Source organism: Branchiostoma belcheri, unplaced genomic scaffold (assembly GCF_001625305.1).
Source record: "Branchiostoma belcheri isolate BF01 breed outbred unplaced genomic scaffold, Haploidv18h27 scaffold5, whole genome shotgun sequence".
Taxonomy (NCBI): Eukaryota; Metazoa; Chordata; class Leptocardii; order Amphioxiformes; family Branchiostomatidae; genus Branchiostoma; species Branchiostoma belcheri.
Window position 1 is genome coordinate 2,148,480 of NW_017804131.1, and position 15,901 is coordinate 2,164,380.

The following is a 15,901-nucleotide window of genomic DNA, read 5'->3' on the forward strand; positions in this document are numbered from 1 at the left end:
TGGAAGTAAGCATAAGACAAAATCCAGAAATGAGTGATCACCAATAAAGTACACCGTATGGAAACGAATGAGCAGACATTAATACTTTTCTCTCCGTCTTTGTAAGCTGCTTTCAAAAGTAGGCGGACGAAAACGTCCTTAATCTAATAACGCACCGAACGGGAATGATGTAAGTAGTCTCTCCAGGCTACAGGTATAAATTATAGCGGGTACATTATCTCGTCAGCGAACAGCATGTGTATTTGTCACGTTTTTAATACAAGATAAGCAAAACCGCGTGCCAAAAAAGGATCTGTTTCTGAGGCTCATTACTGTCGGAACCCCACAAAGACATGAAAGTGACGTATATGTATTTTATGATCAACTGACAGCGTGTCTAATCAGTGTTTACGATAACATATAGGCACATTTTAGAATAATGTTGCTGTTATGAGCTCCATTATGTTGCTGTGTTCCTGTGGACCAGATAAGTAGGGAACGTAATTGTTTTCTTGCTGAGACTCTCAGCTTAGTCTATTCTGTTTACACTTTGTTAGAATCTTGCCCACACACTTAAGGCGTAACTGCTGAAAATATTACCATTGAAACGACATTATAGAATAGATATATAAAACACAAAATTGAATGAAAAAGAGTATTGTTTCCGCAGGTCTTTGAAGGCAAATGGCTAGCTTTTAAAACTTAGCCTAGTTTTCGGCAGGTTTATAAAATTCATAATGTAAATGTAGTCCACTTTCTTTGACACAAGATTGTAACAAACTTTATTAGGCGCAGGATGTTTAGACTATCTGTGCTTACACGGTGCTGTGAGTGAATACCATCTATCTGTCATGACAAACGGTATCTGCTCAACTTCATTTTATCTTCCACACCTCACGAGAGTTGTGCATACCCACAGGGGGCCGTAATCCGGCAGCAGGAGACGCTCGGTGAGGGCCACTATGGGGAAGAAACATCACCTCAATCGTGGGCTGCACTAGTGTGTAAAATGAGTCAATGTAGGCACGCAAGGGAGCTATTGAACATATGTTCAACTGTCACAAACACGACCTTCAAACTAACACCGTATAAATTTTCAAAAGCTGCCCCGACCTTTAGACTACGCCTTGGTGCTTACAGTGGCGAGGTTAATGCGACCCTGGTGCCACCAAGGCGCCGAAGTTGCCGTTCTTCCTGCCTTACTGGATCTGCAGGAGGTCTGACATGTTAAACTGGCACGTTGTAGACACATGTTTCATGCATTGGTGCATCTCCCTCAGCTAGAGGGCTCAGGTTAGCCTCAGAGTAGACATATTGACATTGCCAGCAAGTATTGTTGCTGGAATACTCCGACCAGGTGCTAGTTGTGACGTCAATAGTGTTGATGGAGCTGGTGATCTGTCCCTCCATATCACAGCTGCACATCCTGAAGCCAACCTCTGACTCGGAATACAGATCATGTTCACATGGATGATGCAGCGATGCTCATATTTTCGACATAAAGACAGGACGTAACAGCCGGGGCTTTCTGATAGCGGGTACATCCAGTTCTTTATTGACGTTACATGCATCTTTTAGCATATAACAAATATTGTCGTCATTTATCATGTCCCACAAGGACAACATGGACATTTACCTTTGTCTTTCCATATAGGACTTTGTCTTTCTTGTTGGACGTGTACAATATTAAAATTGCATCTACTTTCGCTGCTGAGGGGTGAACCATTATAAAAATATTAATCAACCTTTTCGTCGTTGAGTGGGTGGCTGAATATTAGAAGATTCAAAAGAACACCATGTCTTTATTCCGAGGGTGTGTTCATGTCGCATGTTATTAGCAAAGTTACATTAAGAATTATCAAAAAGAAACCTCACTGCCTACGCAAAACATGTAGCGGCGACTGACGTAGATCTCGCCTGTCGCCAAAACAGATATATGTTGTCTAAGAGCTTTTAGAAATAGATAATGCGCCAGTTCCATTTACACATCACACAGGGGGATTAGACTGTGAAGAAAGGAACATGATTAAACTCCAAGGACGGAGTCTGGAGAACTTATTCCATTAGTTGACCTACAAGGAGGATTAAGAGAAAAGGAACCAGTGAAATAAATCATCAAGAGGGTACTCTGGGCTGCTTCACAGGTGCAGTTGCTACAGTTACACGCTTTGCATTAAAGTAATGTAATATCACATCAAAGGTAATGTGTAGATAATGGTCTTGTTCTTTTGGACGCCAGCCAACGATAGCAAATAGAGACAGAACTCGAGAGAAGAGAAAAGTGTAACACATGAGTCTGGGGTGGCAATTACGAATTCAGACAAATTTGTGGTGTCATCAGTCATTTCTGGCAGGATACAGTCGGAAGATAGGGTGGTGTAGGGCACAGCCATCATTGAGATGCTTCATCATCATCGCCAAATGTCATTAACTTTATGTGTATTCGCACATAAAAATGTGGATCACAGTTCAAAACACAACCCTTCTATTATGTTTGGTAACGTGTTCAAAGCATCGTTGGATGTTGGGTGTACAAGAGATTATCTACAGATTAAATAAACCAGCAACCACCCGATGCATCAAAATGGAATGATATACCGTAAAACTAGTACCAGTGTATGTCTTCAGCTCATCGTACTAATGTGTTGTTACGCTTCACACACACACACCTAATGCTGTGATTTGTAAGAGTGTTATATCTACAACACTGTTTAACCGGATTCGTGCCATCTGATGTATCGTTCAGTGTTGCAGTCCCTCCCAACCAGCATGTAGGGGCCGCTGTTGAATAAAAGATGCCCCATTTGGCTTAGACAAATTCAGTTGCCTCGGAGGTATCGTAGTGTGAAAACTACTGGCGTCCCAAGATGGCTATATCAATTATCCTGTTTGACCAATGGGGTTATAACAGCGTTATGGTAGAGCGAGTACCTCAAAGAATAGGGCCTAGCGTTGCTTTTCAAAGATTCCTCTTCGAAATATTTTTAGCTGGTGGCTTAACAAACCAAGCAATGTAAGGTGAATGTTTGTATTTTAAGAGGATTAACTTGCTAGGTAATGCCCACTCCATATTTGGCAACATTACTAACTGGTAAGCAGATCACCCGTAGCATTCTAGCGTATTTTAGAATTGAAAAATGAACTAAAAGTAATGCAAGTGTGCTGTGGATGAATGGTCTCCAACAGCTTGGACATTGGCAGGCAGTAACGCAGACACCCGACCTCTCTGGTCCTGTCAGCATGGGTGTTTGACAATGTTGATATATCCCACGGATACAGCCTGTGCATGCCGACCTAAGGTATGAAAGTCTGCGGAGGATTATTGATCAAGACATCAGACGTTGCTTGTGAATATTCTGGTCGTTCGAGAGCCCAGGAGAGCCGCTGACCAAAGTGTAAAAGCCACAGTTAGTTGATTACAGCCCCATCAAGTTTTACTGTTGGCGTCACTGCAAGGTATGGTATACATCAACGCACCGAAAGGGCTTAGAGGGCACTGCCGTGGGGTGTCAGAAATTCAAGATTAATGAAGACCAGACAGCGATCTCTGCGCCAACAAAACGGCGTCCATATGTGATCATCGCAAGCAACCATGCAGATCGCTGCAGATCCGTGCGATACAACATGTAGGATCATGAATATGTGCACGCTCGCATTGCCTATGAACAAAGCATCACGTAAGATGTTAGAAACTCCCATTTATAGTACCTAACAAAATTTGGTTGTTACGACTCTGGGAACTTGCGTCTTTGATGATGCTTTCTGCCGCTGCTCATACATACATTAGTTCATTTATTACTGTAACTGGAAAGAACTGATAAAGACTTCCTTGTTGCAGTGGGGCTCATTTTTTTGTTTTCTGAACTTGCAAACAACGTACAAGCGTATGATGTACTCGTATCTGGGGAAGATAATTTTTATATTTGTTACATTTATATGACTGAAATTTTGCACAAACTGTTCTGTTGTAAAATTCAGAGTCATGACACGTCAAATTTAAAATAGTTTCCACGTAACCTCTCCTTCATGTACATATGTAGGCGTATAAAAACACCCTCTACCACGGACAATCGTACGCACGGGAGCTTTAACATCCTGCCTAGCCTTGGTATACCGTAATTTGATGTATTCGAAGGAACACTTAAGCTTCTTTCAAATCCACGATAATACCGACGAACGACATTTCAGAATAATCCAATCCGTCACACCACAGGTACCTCTAGACCACAACTTGTCGTGACATCCTAGAATAGCAACTCAATAAAAACGAGTGTCGGATATTTTATGCATCATATAACCTCTGGAGCCAATTGGAGGTAATGAATCAGCGTGCGATGTTGACTTGTCGTGATTGCTTAAAGGGGAAACGATAAGCAGACATATTGTCTATCTCGGTTAATTGTGTTTCCATGGCTCTGATTAAAATCTCCTGCCTGACACGCCCTGCGTTACGCTTCATTGCTCTGTAAGTACATTTTCATTGCCATGTAACCGACTGCCTTTGTTTCTATATGGGGGAAGTGAGATCTTTGATCACATTCAGTGGCTCTGACGCCTTAATGTATCCGCTGTAAAAAATTCATGCGCAAGATGGGATAGTAGGGTACGCATCGTAACTCTTTATTGGATTTCAATATTCCAGTAACCGCTACAGACTCTTCGTAAGCTTTGCCACGTAAAACTCAGACCGATATTCATTAGATAGCTAAAGCTGTTTTAATAGGCATTTGCGATAGCGACGACTTGTCGTACAACCTGCAGTCTACCACAGATCAAACTGAAATAGCATCTATTCGTTTCGTACCTTCCTGGTACATTCGTATTGTACGGCAGCAGACACAATTGAATTGAATTTAAGTCTTGAAATAAACAAAACTTTAGAATGTGGTTGACAAAATCAATGATACAAATGTGTGATTAAGTATGAAAATGTTGGTTGGGTGTAACAGGTCGTTCGTTGCCTGTGAAGCTGGTGTGTTACGCTGAAGGGCCGTAGCATACACAGATACGGATATACATAAAATGATGTTATTATAGTTATACTGAACTAGTAACTCTCAAGAAATGTTAGAATTCCAGCCGGATACAGAGTTAGTATGAGGCAAATAGTACGGTAGATATATTGTCAGACCATGCACTTGTCACCGAACTTACCTAGATGGCAGCAAATTATCATCATTTCGATTTGAATTTTGATAGCAACCTTTACTTTGAGTCCCAATCCAGTGGCCACCTGAGTCACTCGTTATCGTTCAGTAATAAAATGAACCGGTTAGTGTTTCAATTAGTCCAAAAATTCACGTAAGCGTTTTGATTTCTACTCACTCCCCAATGCCTAATTTCGACTCTAGCCAACTCAATCCAATCAATTTATGTATCCGTGTATGCAGTGAGGGGGCATGTTGATGGGAAATACTCCCCCAACGGCACGGCAGACAGCAGCGCTATAACCCTGAGCGTTACCATCAGTCAATTCAGGAACAGTTTAATCTACCGAGAATATGTAAGTAATGAAATGATAACTTCTACTTCTGACACCTGCGTTCTACCCTCACATAAACCCCTTGGCGCTGTGATATAGTTCAGTGTGACATATACAAAAGTGCGGATGTTTGTGGTGTAACGTAATGAAAAGTAACATAATTCCTATGAGATAAGAGGCAGGTACTGACCTAAGGCCTTCACGGAATGAAGTGATGTGAAGTGTGGCCATGGGGAAGACTTTCGTAATAACATAACATACCGCCGAGACTTTATCATGTGCATCTGCGTCTGATGGGGGGTCAAAAGACACCGAAGTTCATTAGAATCCTTTATAAGGTGTTCCCCTCGATATTAAGTTCCTTTAATGATGAAAAGATTGCATCTCGCCGTTGGCGTCGGGCACAAGGCCGACTTAAGAAGTGCCGCGCTCCCCGGCTTGCGCCAGCAAATTAAAAGAGAAAAGCACGTGGGGAGTAAAGTAAAGGCTAGTGTGTACGTGTTTCTCTGTGTAAAGTGGTGAACCTGTTCAATCAGATTTAGATTCTGACAGAACATTTTTGCAAGATGTTATGATATTTAAACAAACGGGAGCTATAGTTGCAGAGCTTGGTTCCAACACACAGAACTCAAAATAGGCTTAAACTTTACAACTATGGACTCTACCAACATAGATGGGCTTTCATTCGGGAGCTAACCACACCTTTTTAGTATAAAACTTCTTTTTTTACAACATATTTCCAACATGTCATCACGAGACGTGGTAACGGCACACAGGCTTATATTAATGCCGCCACCAATACAAGGGACAATACAATACTCATTTTCACCTGAGCGAAGTGAGGAACGTCGTGTAAAGTGCCTTTCCCAAGGGCACAAGATCGGTCAGGACTCGAACCAGGGACCTCTAGGTTCCGAGTCGAGCACTCTGCCGCTACGCCACACGACCCCACATATAAACGTTACATGTACTCTTGCACTTGGTGCACAGAACGTAACATCCTTGTGTCAGTACAAAAACTTCGTATGACTATGAATAGAAACGGCACCCAGGAGTTTAGTCCGGATCCCAGGGGTATGAGGATCAGCATACTGGCTTAGTCGGTATTACCTGAGATTTGCCACCTACGGGATGAGGTTGCGATCTTAAAGGAAGTGCGCCCTGAGACATCGACAAGAAAAAAACACCCCTCCAAGAAACGACCGAAACTGCAGAACCATGTCCCTGACATGATCAGATGAAACCCTCAGTGCTGTGACCCGTGTCGTATTGAGGTCAGCTGAGTTAGTGCAGAATGGCAGAAAGTGCGATGGCTGGAAGCTTAGTTCTGGCCGCTGAGAGCTAACAAAATCTATCCCCTGGGCACTGATACATAATTCGGCCTCCCACAATGTCAGCTAGCACAGTACAATACATTATTGTATAATAGAATACATGACTCATACGTTGAACTACAAGGTTTTACTAGTCAATGTGGAAAAACCGATGTCTCCAAAACAATACTACAGAACGTAAACTTGTATCACATGCATGACACCACATGTTGGTACCGCAGTTCGGTTATATTACAGGCATGCGATGACAATGCGTGCGTGTTGAAATCTATCAAGTTGGTGATTTTGGTGATCTTGGCACAGGCACAGCGCTGATACTAGGCAGAAATGTCGCGGCACATTTTGTATCCGGCCATTTAGTAATCCCCCAGGTGTTGTTTGGCCTTTATTCACACTCCCACTCAGGAAAAGGCTATACTACACCGCTGTGAGGCATGCCGGTGAAGCCATTTTGCTGTCGGGGTTGTCTGTCCGTAGCAAATTAAACCGACACGCTGGTTTTTGCCCATCTTTCTTCCAGTACAGAGTTGTATTACTTGTAGGCCAAGTTATATTTCAGCTAGGCAGATATTTACCAGCTAAAGTTGTGGGTTCTTCGGTGTCTGTCAGACGTAATTCGATACTGCATGATAAAATTTAAAAAATGCATAAGCATCATCCAAACGCCTCTTATGGCGCGGTCATATTTCCCAACCCGGGGCCCGGCCGGGCAGTCGTGTGGAACGAAAAGTATGATATAAGACAGCAAAACACAAATAAAGTTTTAGAAAATAACCATGAGCACTATTTGTATATACTCTTAATACAAATCGTTTATTTTTCGTTCACGCAAACAACCCGGCCGGGCCCCGGCTTGGAAATGTGACCTTAGCAATGTAACGTTGGTGCTATCCGTTCGATATAATTAGGTAGTCTTAGAAAACACGCACACATCACTGCTTCGTGATCTTCCTAGATATTATTCATAGATTGTTACATACCACGTTGCCCTATCTGCACGTATGCGAATATTGAGATGACACATATGTAATATGAATGGGACCCAAGAGATCACAACTCATAACGTTCAATGCCAAATAATTTATTATCTTCTTGACCGCGGCCCTGAGGATTTTTCCAAATAAGCTTGCAACGGACGGATTCTAAAAACTGTGACACAATTCAATATTCTTTTATTATGAATATCATACTACGTCAATGGCTGCTTTAGAACTGAAATGAATATTCAAATAATTCAAATGCTAGAAGAGTGCCATTCTACATAGGTATCACGGCTACAAAGTGCATAGTAAATGCGTTGGCATCTCCTAAAATGTGATCAAATTTTAAAGAGGCACTTCCAGCGCATTACCCCTCCGGTCATTGATCTTAAAACACCTCTACAAGTCTATAAAACGTACTTCTTTTGATGAGAGTTTGTGGCCCTCGGCAGACGAAAAGGCGACTGGAGGATAATGTACCATTAAGAAATGTTTGCAAAGTATGAGTCTCTGTCGATGCAATAAAGATCTTTTGACTCATCTTATTTCTCCGCGGGACACTTTGTGGATATTGAGCCCGTCCTGTGCGAGGCGCGGGTCGATGGGGGCCAAATAAGAACAACAAATGGCCTTCGACCTGAGCTGCTATTCATATCGACAAGTTTATGTGATTCAGATAAGGCCACACCAAGTAATCTTTATGGATGACGTCCTCTGGAGACCCTAGATCTAATGCGAGAGCGCGAAAAAAAAATAAGATGGGCCGAAAAAAGAAGACGCCTGGATTTCAAATATACTAAGAGACGACAAATTTTAGGACACAAATTGATCGATAACAACAGTGTAACAACCATCATGTATTTTATTCGTATGAAAACAGCAAGAAATCAGTGAAACATCAGTTGTCGTCCTGTCCTGTCTCTTTTCATCCCGTCTTGTGATTTGCAGCACTGTGGTGGCTCTTTGGTCATAGTTACAGGAAGCAGAATTTCTTATGTGTTTTTCCGGGAACAGGCCAAAATCAATGCGCGCGCGGACGTCATCCATAAAAATTACTTGGTGTGGCCTAAATATGTTTGATTCTATTTCCTTGCGCTGACGTTATCTACAGACATTGTTGAAGAATCAGAAGCATCTGGATTCTTGTGTCGTATTCGTTGAATGTATTAGTATTTCACATTGATTGCATTATGTATTAAGTTCATACGGTGCAAAGCAATCATGATATGATTTTAATCATATGTTTTAAAAGGGATCATTACCCTGAGGCATGCTGGTAATATTCCTTCAGAACGGATACGGTTGTTGGTTCATGAAAATTGATATGGGCGACTATCAGTATAGGATGTACTGTGAATAAAGGGTCCTCATTTCCGAACCCAGGTTCCTGGTATGATGGAGGAGGCCCTGGTAGTACAAATTAACAAGAAATCCACGGGCAACTGAACACAAAACAAACTGCGACAAATCAATGCAAGCATCTGTATGCTGCAGAGGTACAAATTACCCGCATGCAGACTCATGGCGAAGAAGAGTGATGCGAACAACATCCAGATTCGGTACTTTGAGGCAAACGGTATTCCTGAAGGAGCCACACATTGAAGGTTAATGGTCTGTGCCTGGTATCGATCAGTTCAACCCTATACCACACCGCTCCTTCCCAAATACCACCAGGATACTTCAAACTCATATCCCCTCCACAACTGCGTCGTTACGTATGTGACACGCAGTTACTTCAGACATTGAGCTGTCCCAGGGCTGAATGTATACTACTTTCCGGGGCAAAATGACCATGACCGCGTCTGGACCCACGTCCTTTCTAACACTTTACACAGGCAATAGACATCATTCACGCGCTGTTCATGTAACACTAAAGCACTTTGAGGATAACAGGAACAAAAGACTTAGGCGGTGTTAACAGGGTGATCTCGCTGAATTGATGTTAAAATGACTTGAAAAACATTAACGTTACTCGTATAATTGGAAACACAGACGTTGAGGATTTTAATGTGTTTCATACTGAAGTGAACATTAATCCTCATATTCTCACCGAACGATCGTAAAGACTATTTTTAATTCATAATGGCCTCTGACACTAGGAAGAGTAAAATAAACGCCGCAATTTAGTGTTTGCCACGGTCCAACACCTTCAATATAGGAAATGAAAACAATGCCGACATGTATTGCACTAGACGCTTCATCAGTATTTACCATTGCCAATATTACCCTACGTTTATCGTTGCTCTGCCGGCCCAGAAATGCTTTACTGCACACGGCCTATGGCGGTGCTTCACTATAAACTGTCCACATCTGGACGGCAATTCCGTTTGATATTATCGAACGTATCAAAATGGCAGACGGCCAATCTTATTACTGTGTAACAGCTTGGCTAAAATGCTTCAAAAGGTTGACGTGATATACTTTTAGATTTTTCTGTTTCAAAATAGAGATGCTCTATAATAAAATGAGTCTCTGGTCAAGAAATAATACTTTTATTGTCTCTTGCATATCATACGACGTATTACAATTGGAAGCCATTGCAGTTGTATTTTTTGCATCCCAATGGATCGATATTTGCAAAATAGAGAATCAATACAACTATTCAAGTTCAGGTAGCCCCACGTTTTAATGACGTTGGTGGGAATTATACTGTAGCGGAGGATGATAAGTAGCATATCAGTAAGCAAAAGAAAACATACGTGAATTGTGTTTTAATTAAACGTGTCCATGTCTATATTATGTTTTAGATGCAAAAAAAAGAAAATAGAAACACGATTTTGCATAACCCCGTATTTTCCATTGTCTTTAGTAATGTTGTTAAAATATTTTCACTCACATGACATTATGGTATATCTATGTCCATTATTCTTACATTTAGTACAATACAAACACGTATCTTTTCTTATATACACCTACATGTACTGAGTATATACATTTGTGCACTGGTCTGAATAAAACTTTGTATCGTAGTCTGCTCAAGTGACTATGAAACTAATATTTGAACATACTTACACAATAATACATTCTTTACAACAATATCTTTATGAGCGTTATAAGTTGGGATCATTTAAGAAAAGCAATCCTTGTGATATATGTAGTGTATTAAGTATTATAGTTTCTGGTATATTGTATACCTTCATGTATGAATATGATAAAATATAACAATATAAGTAGAAGCCAAGATAAAGTAACACTTCAATTCGCCCACCTATCCATCCACATCAATGATATTCAACGGTTTATCTCCGAATTGCTTCTTTTGAATCCTCTGACAGATAACCATTTAAAACAAATAATTACACATCTCTAAAATGTTACAAATACATAAAGACATATGTTCTTATTGTGAGGCACGAGTTGAACAATGTAGCATTGCTCAAGAATCCTTTGCAGTTAGCCCATACGGAGGCCAAAACGTTAAAATCGTTTAACCTCAAAATCAGGTCCTCCTAGATGACAAGCTCGCCATTTTCTTGTCTTCTTTGTTCGAAGGCAACATTGGAGGTTTTTCTCTCTGTAACGTAAAGACAGTTCAGTTAAAAAGTAAGTCATTCGTCTATAGGTACGAGTCATGAATGAATGAATGAAGGAATGAATGGCTGGTTTATTCGATCATTTTGATCAGGTAAAGTGCATCGCAGCCATAGGCTAAACTACGTACTTTTTACATGTATAAAAACAGTTGGCATTAGGCTCTATAAATACCGGTAGCACTCATCTTATCTTTCCTATTTAGCAATTGTAAAACGCAAGAATTTAATTGAAAACTTCACACGTGTGTCGGTAACATCATCATCCACGATCCACGGCAATCGTAAGCCCGAAGAAGAATCTACCAATTCGGCATGAATTCACAGCGCAGCCGTTACCTGTTAAGAAGACCTGCCGTCTGTGTTCAGATCCGCCCCCTTCACTTGTTGCTACATCGCTCCGTCTCTGTACACCACTATAGTAATACGTAAACTTCTTCCTGTCCCCGCCTCGTCGCTTCCTTAGCAGGTACACCAACAGACAAAGACAGATGAGCAACCAAAGGCCGCCGGCAGCTGCACCACTGATAATGGCTATAGTGGTAGACGTGAAGCCGCCATCTAGAGCTGCAAAATAGAAATGCTGTATTCAAGTCTAATCTTATGGTTTGTATAATGCTTGGGTAAATCACTAAATCTCGACGTTAAAGTTGCCTATTATAGCAGCAAAATGTTTCTGTAGATGCTTAATAATTGGTATGATTAGATTTCACTTCGAGTGGCATTTGTTACTAAACGTTACAAGGTTCAAGTGAACGTCATTCACATGACATCATGATTTATGATACCTGGTGCATATATGACACCCTCTAATCCGAGAAAATTATACTAATTAAGGCACAATGACTGAAACGCGACAAAGGATTAACACGACGTGTCGAGAAAGCTAAAAATTCAGGAACAACGTAAATACTATATCAGCGGAATTTCATGCTATAGATAAATCAAATTTCATTCTAGAAGGTAATAATAACCCTTACTGTGAACAAATAGGTAAATATGTCAAAGAATGTTTAGACCTTAGAACAAGTAGTATAGGTTGATTTATCTAATTGTCTTGTACGTATATGTTAATTTTGTTGTATCCACGTATCTGTCTGTATGTCTACATGTAGTTAAAGACCTTACGAAAGTCGCTGTACTTTTGTTGTGTCAAATAAAGTTCTTATCATATACACCTAACTACTTAGGGTTACTCTTACCCACTACGTCGACATGTGTATTTCTGATCTGTGGCCCGCCTATCCCGTTCCGTGCCGTGCAGGAGTATGTTCCAGTATCACCCAGTTCCACACTGCTCAGGACCAGGGCACTCGTTCTGACGTCACCAACGGCATCATCTGAGCTGGCCTTAAGCTTCAGTCCGTTCCTAGACCACGTGATGTTGGGGGTAGGGCTCCCCTCGGCCACGCAGCGGAACTTCACATGATCCCCGACAGTTACTTCCACAGGCTCAGAGATACTGGTTATCGAGGCAAAATCTGAGGAAAAGGAAAGCAAACCCATTACTGCATCCCGCGGTATGTGACAGGCTGCATTATGTCTGACAGGTTTGATACAGCTCAAACAAGGTCATGCTTTCAGACAGTACAGATAGATGCTGACCTATCGACCTAGCTGAAGATGAAAATTGTACCACTTTGTATCGATTGATTAAGTATCTTCTTTGCTCGAGCTGGCCAATTTGCACTTCACCAAGAATCAAGTAGTGGTGTTAGGAGTGTTACTTAGAAGTAAAGCCAGTTGTTACAAAAGGCTGGTCCCATTACAGACAACTCGTGAATTCTAAATGAATGCCACCGTCTCGATTCTTATACATATTATGTATCATAAGCCACTGAACAATTTGTAACAAATAGTGTATGTTCTATTGCTAATGTGCACAGGGAGACATCCGATAGTTACGTCTAGGCTACAGGCTGCTCATTACATTGAATAATGGATTCATTAATTGATTATGAGATGATTTATAGGGCCGTGGTGGCTTTTCTCCCGTGGTAATACCGGTGGACTCCGACAAAAGTACAAAATCAATACGCTCTTTTATGAGGTCATCAATTGTTCCAACGTGTTACAAACTGTTTCGTGGCCGGCTTAAGTCTACAGAGGATTCACCAGGGCGATTTGGGAATAATCTAGATCAAAGATGCTTCAATATTGAATCTTCGTCAATTGCCTTTTAACTATTCCTTTGTAACCGTAAAATATAGCACGCGACTCAGTTGAAAGGATAATTGGGACGTTAGTTTACATACAGTGTACTCGCAGCTCGATGTGCCCCTCTCCACGCCGCACGGAATTCTGGGCCACACATGTGTACACTCCGCCATCCATCCTCATCACGTGACGAATGGTTAAAGATGGCGTCCTGGCATCTCCTCCTGAATATTTCCCCAGAAAGCTGCTGGCCTCGAGCCTGGCACCGTCTTTCTCCCAGTAAAGTGAAGTTATATTAGGCTTGGCATCGGTGACCTTACACGCGAGGGACACCGATTCCCCCACCACGGTAACATACGGGTTCCGGGGTCCCACCACGACCCGAGGTGCCACTGCGGAATAAAGATGAGTTCAAAATGCATTAAACCAACAGATAGTATCGATTACAAATGACCCTGAGTATACTCCATTCATCAGAACTATATTATGCGCATAGTAAAAATGCATATCCCATTGTGGTATATCCAGATTTTATATCCACCTATATGTATTACCAATGTAACGGCTCCCAGCGTTTATGACAAATACATTGAGGTCAAGGGCTTATGAGATTACCGTAACCACCAGTGTATGTAAAGATGCACATTATTGATGTTTTGGGGTCAGGAAAAGCTGCAAAGGAATTTTTCTGTTAGCAATTTACATCAGAAGTTTCCCTACTGCAATACGTACAATTCAGATATCAATGATTTTTGGCACTGTTTTCAAGCTTGACGACCATGATATTATGGATGACAAAAAATGATCAATTAGTTTTTGACTTCACATTTTGGCTTTGATTTCACATTAAATTGCCGAGAGCTAGATATGTAGAACTGAGATGCATACAATCTCGTCATCTTTGGCTGCTTTTACATATTCAGAACAAACTACTGAGATAAATGGCACATCAAATGGATCCGTCTGTCATATTTGTCATGCAACCATCCTTCTTCCACTCAAAATGTCACATTCCGTCTCATACATCTCTTTGGAGTCTGGCATTTAGACTGTCCAGGAAGATAAGGGACATTGAGCCTCGCATCAAATCGTTTAAAGTCTACACATATCACCAACCGAAAGAAAAAGGCAAATAGAGGATTGGTATTGGGGGGAGGGACTACAAATAACAAGTAGGAACTAAAACTTCCTATTGGCAATGACTTAAAATGAAATAGTTGATAAGAATTCTACAAGAACTCTTTCTTCCGAATCACAATTTACTATGCATCTAGGTTTTCGGTATTATATGTCTGTCTCTAGAGTTTTGTATTGTTTTAAGATGTATTGTGTTTTATGGGTTCTTTTTTACCTGAAATAAGAAATAAAGAAAGAAAGATAAGCTAAGAGTAATTTTACATTTTCGGCAATTATTGGCAACTATTCTTTTTTTTTCTTTTGAAGAATTGTGTAAAACGTTAACGAACCCTGTAAGGCCAGGTGGATGAATTTCTCTGCCGTGCCGCGTTCATCGGTCATGATTGACAGGGCATACGTGCCCTCATCTTCAGTTTCCGTCGGTTCGATCCGCAGAGAAGCCATTCCCAGAAGTTTTGCCCTTTCCTTGTAAGATCCATATGCACGGTTGATGTTCAAGTCAGGCACATAAGAGAGAACGCTTGTCCTTTTCTGGGAGGTGACGTTTCCGTGTAGTTTACTCCACGTGACTGAAATTAGTCTGTAACTTGTGTCGAAGGCAGCTTGCAAAGTCACTCCGTCACCGAGAGTTGCCACGGCCTCTTCCGGCAGCGTAATAGCTACTTCTTTCTCAGCACTGCATGCTGGAAGATGAAACGAGAAAATCGATATTTCCAAGCCATAAATGGTGCACAGAACTGTTATAAAGTTGAAAGGAATATGCTTTCCATCATTGAAAGACATTAATGTTGCTATTTCGCTATTTTGGCTTCAAGGTGTGTGGTCATCTTGGCCACCTGTGTCGTGACATCTACATATAGATAACACCTCAAGTTGAGGAAGCGGTGGTTTACGGTCGTTCTTTTCCTTCTGCACCAGAATCTCATATGAGCGTCATCTTTTCTGCAATATCACATCCCAGCTGCTATTTTTGCCAAGAGAGCCCCGCTCTCAAGTACCCAATCCGCGTAGGGATTTTTAGTAGGCGGACATTCTACATTGTCGGTCCCACGACATTAATGGAGCGTAAAATTAGAATAATCGGGACATCGTAAATGTAGAGGTAGACGTCCAAAATTTAATGTTAATTTCCCAGTGCGTGACCAAACACAACTTTGTAGATATAAATACATCGCACAATCTGCTCGGTATTACAGAATAATTACCTCGCAACATTGTAAAATGGTCAATAAAATGGCAATCTTACGGCTCTTATGATTTATTTCTTACCGGTTCTATCGTCTTCATATGTAAAGTTTTACA

At 41.2% G+C, this 15,901-nt stretch overlaps 1 protein-coding gene across 1 annotated transcript in view; it reads right to left on the reverse strand.

Moving 5' to 3' along the window:
- Positions 1–11,073: 11,073 nt before the first annotated feature.
- LOC109479910 (hemicentin-2-like) overlaps positions 11,074–15,901 on the reverse strand; it is a 9,589-nt gene continuing 4,761 nt past the window's right edge. Inside the window, exons 2-5 of the mRNA XM_019781958.1 lie at positions 13,561–13,854; positions 12,601–12,786; positions 11,645–11,872; positions 11,074–11,289 (exon numbers count right to left, since the gene is read on the reverse strand). Coding sequence (XP_019637517.1) covers positions 11,225–11,289; positions 11,645–11,872; positions 12,601–12,786; positions 13,561–13,854 — 773 coding nt within the window. The 3' untranslated portion in view covers positions 11,074–11,224. The remainder of the gene's footprint in view (positions 11,290–11,644; positions 11,873–12,600; positions 12,787–13,560; positions 13,855–15,901) is intronic.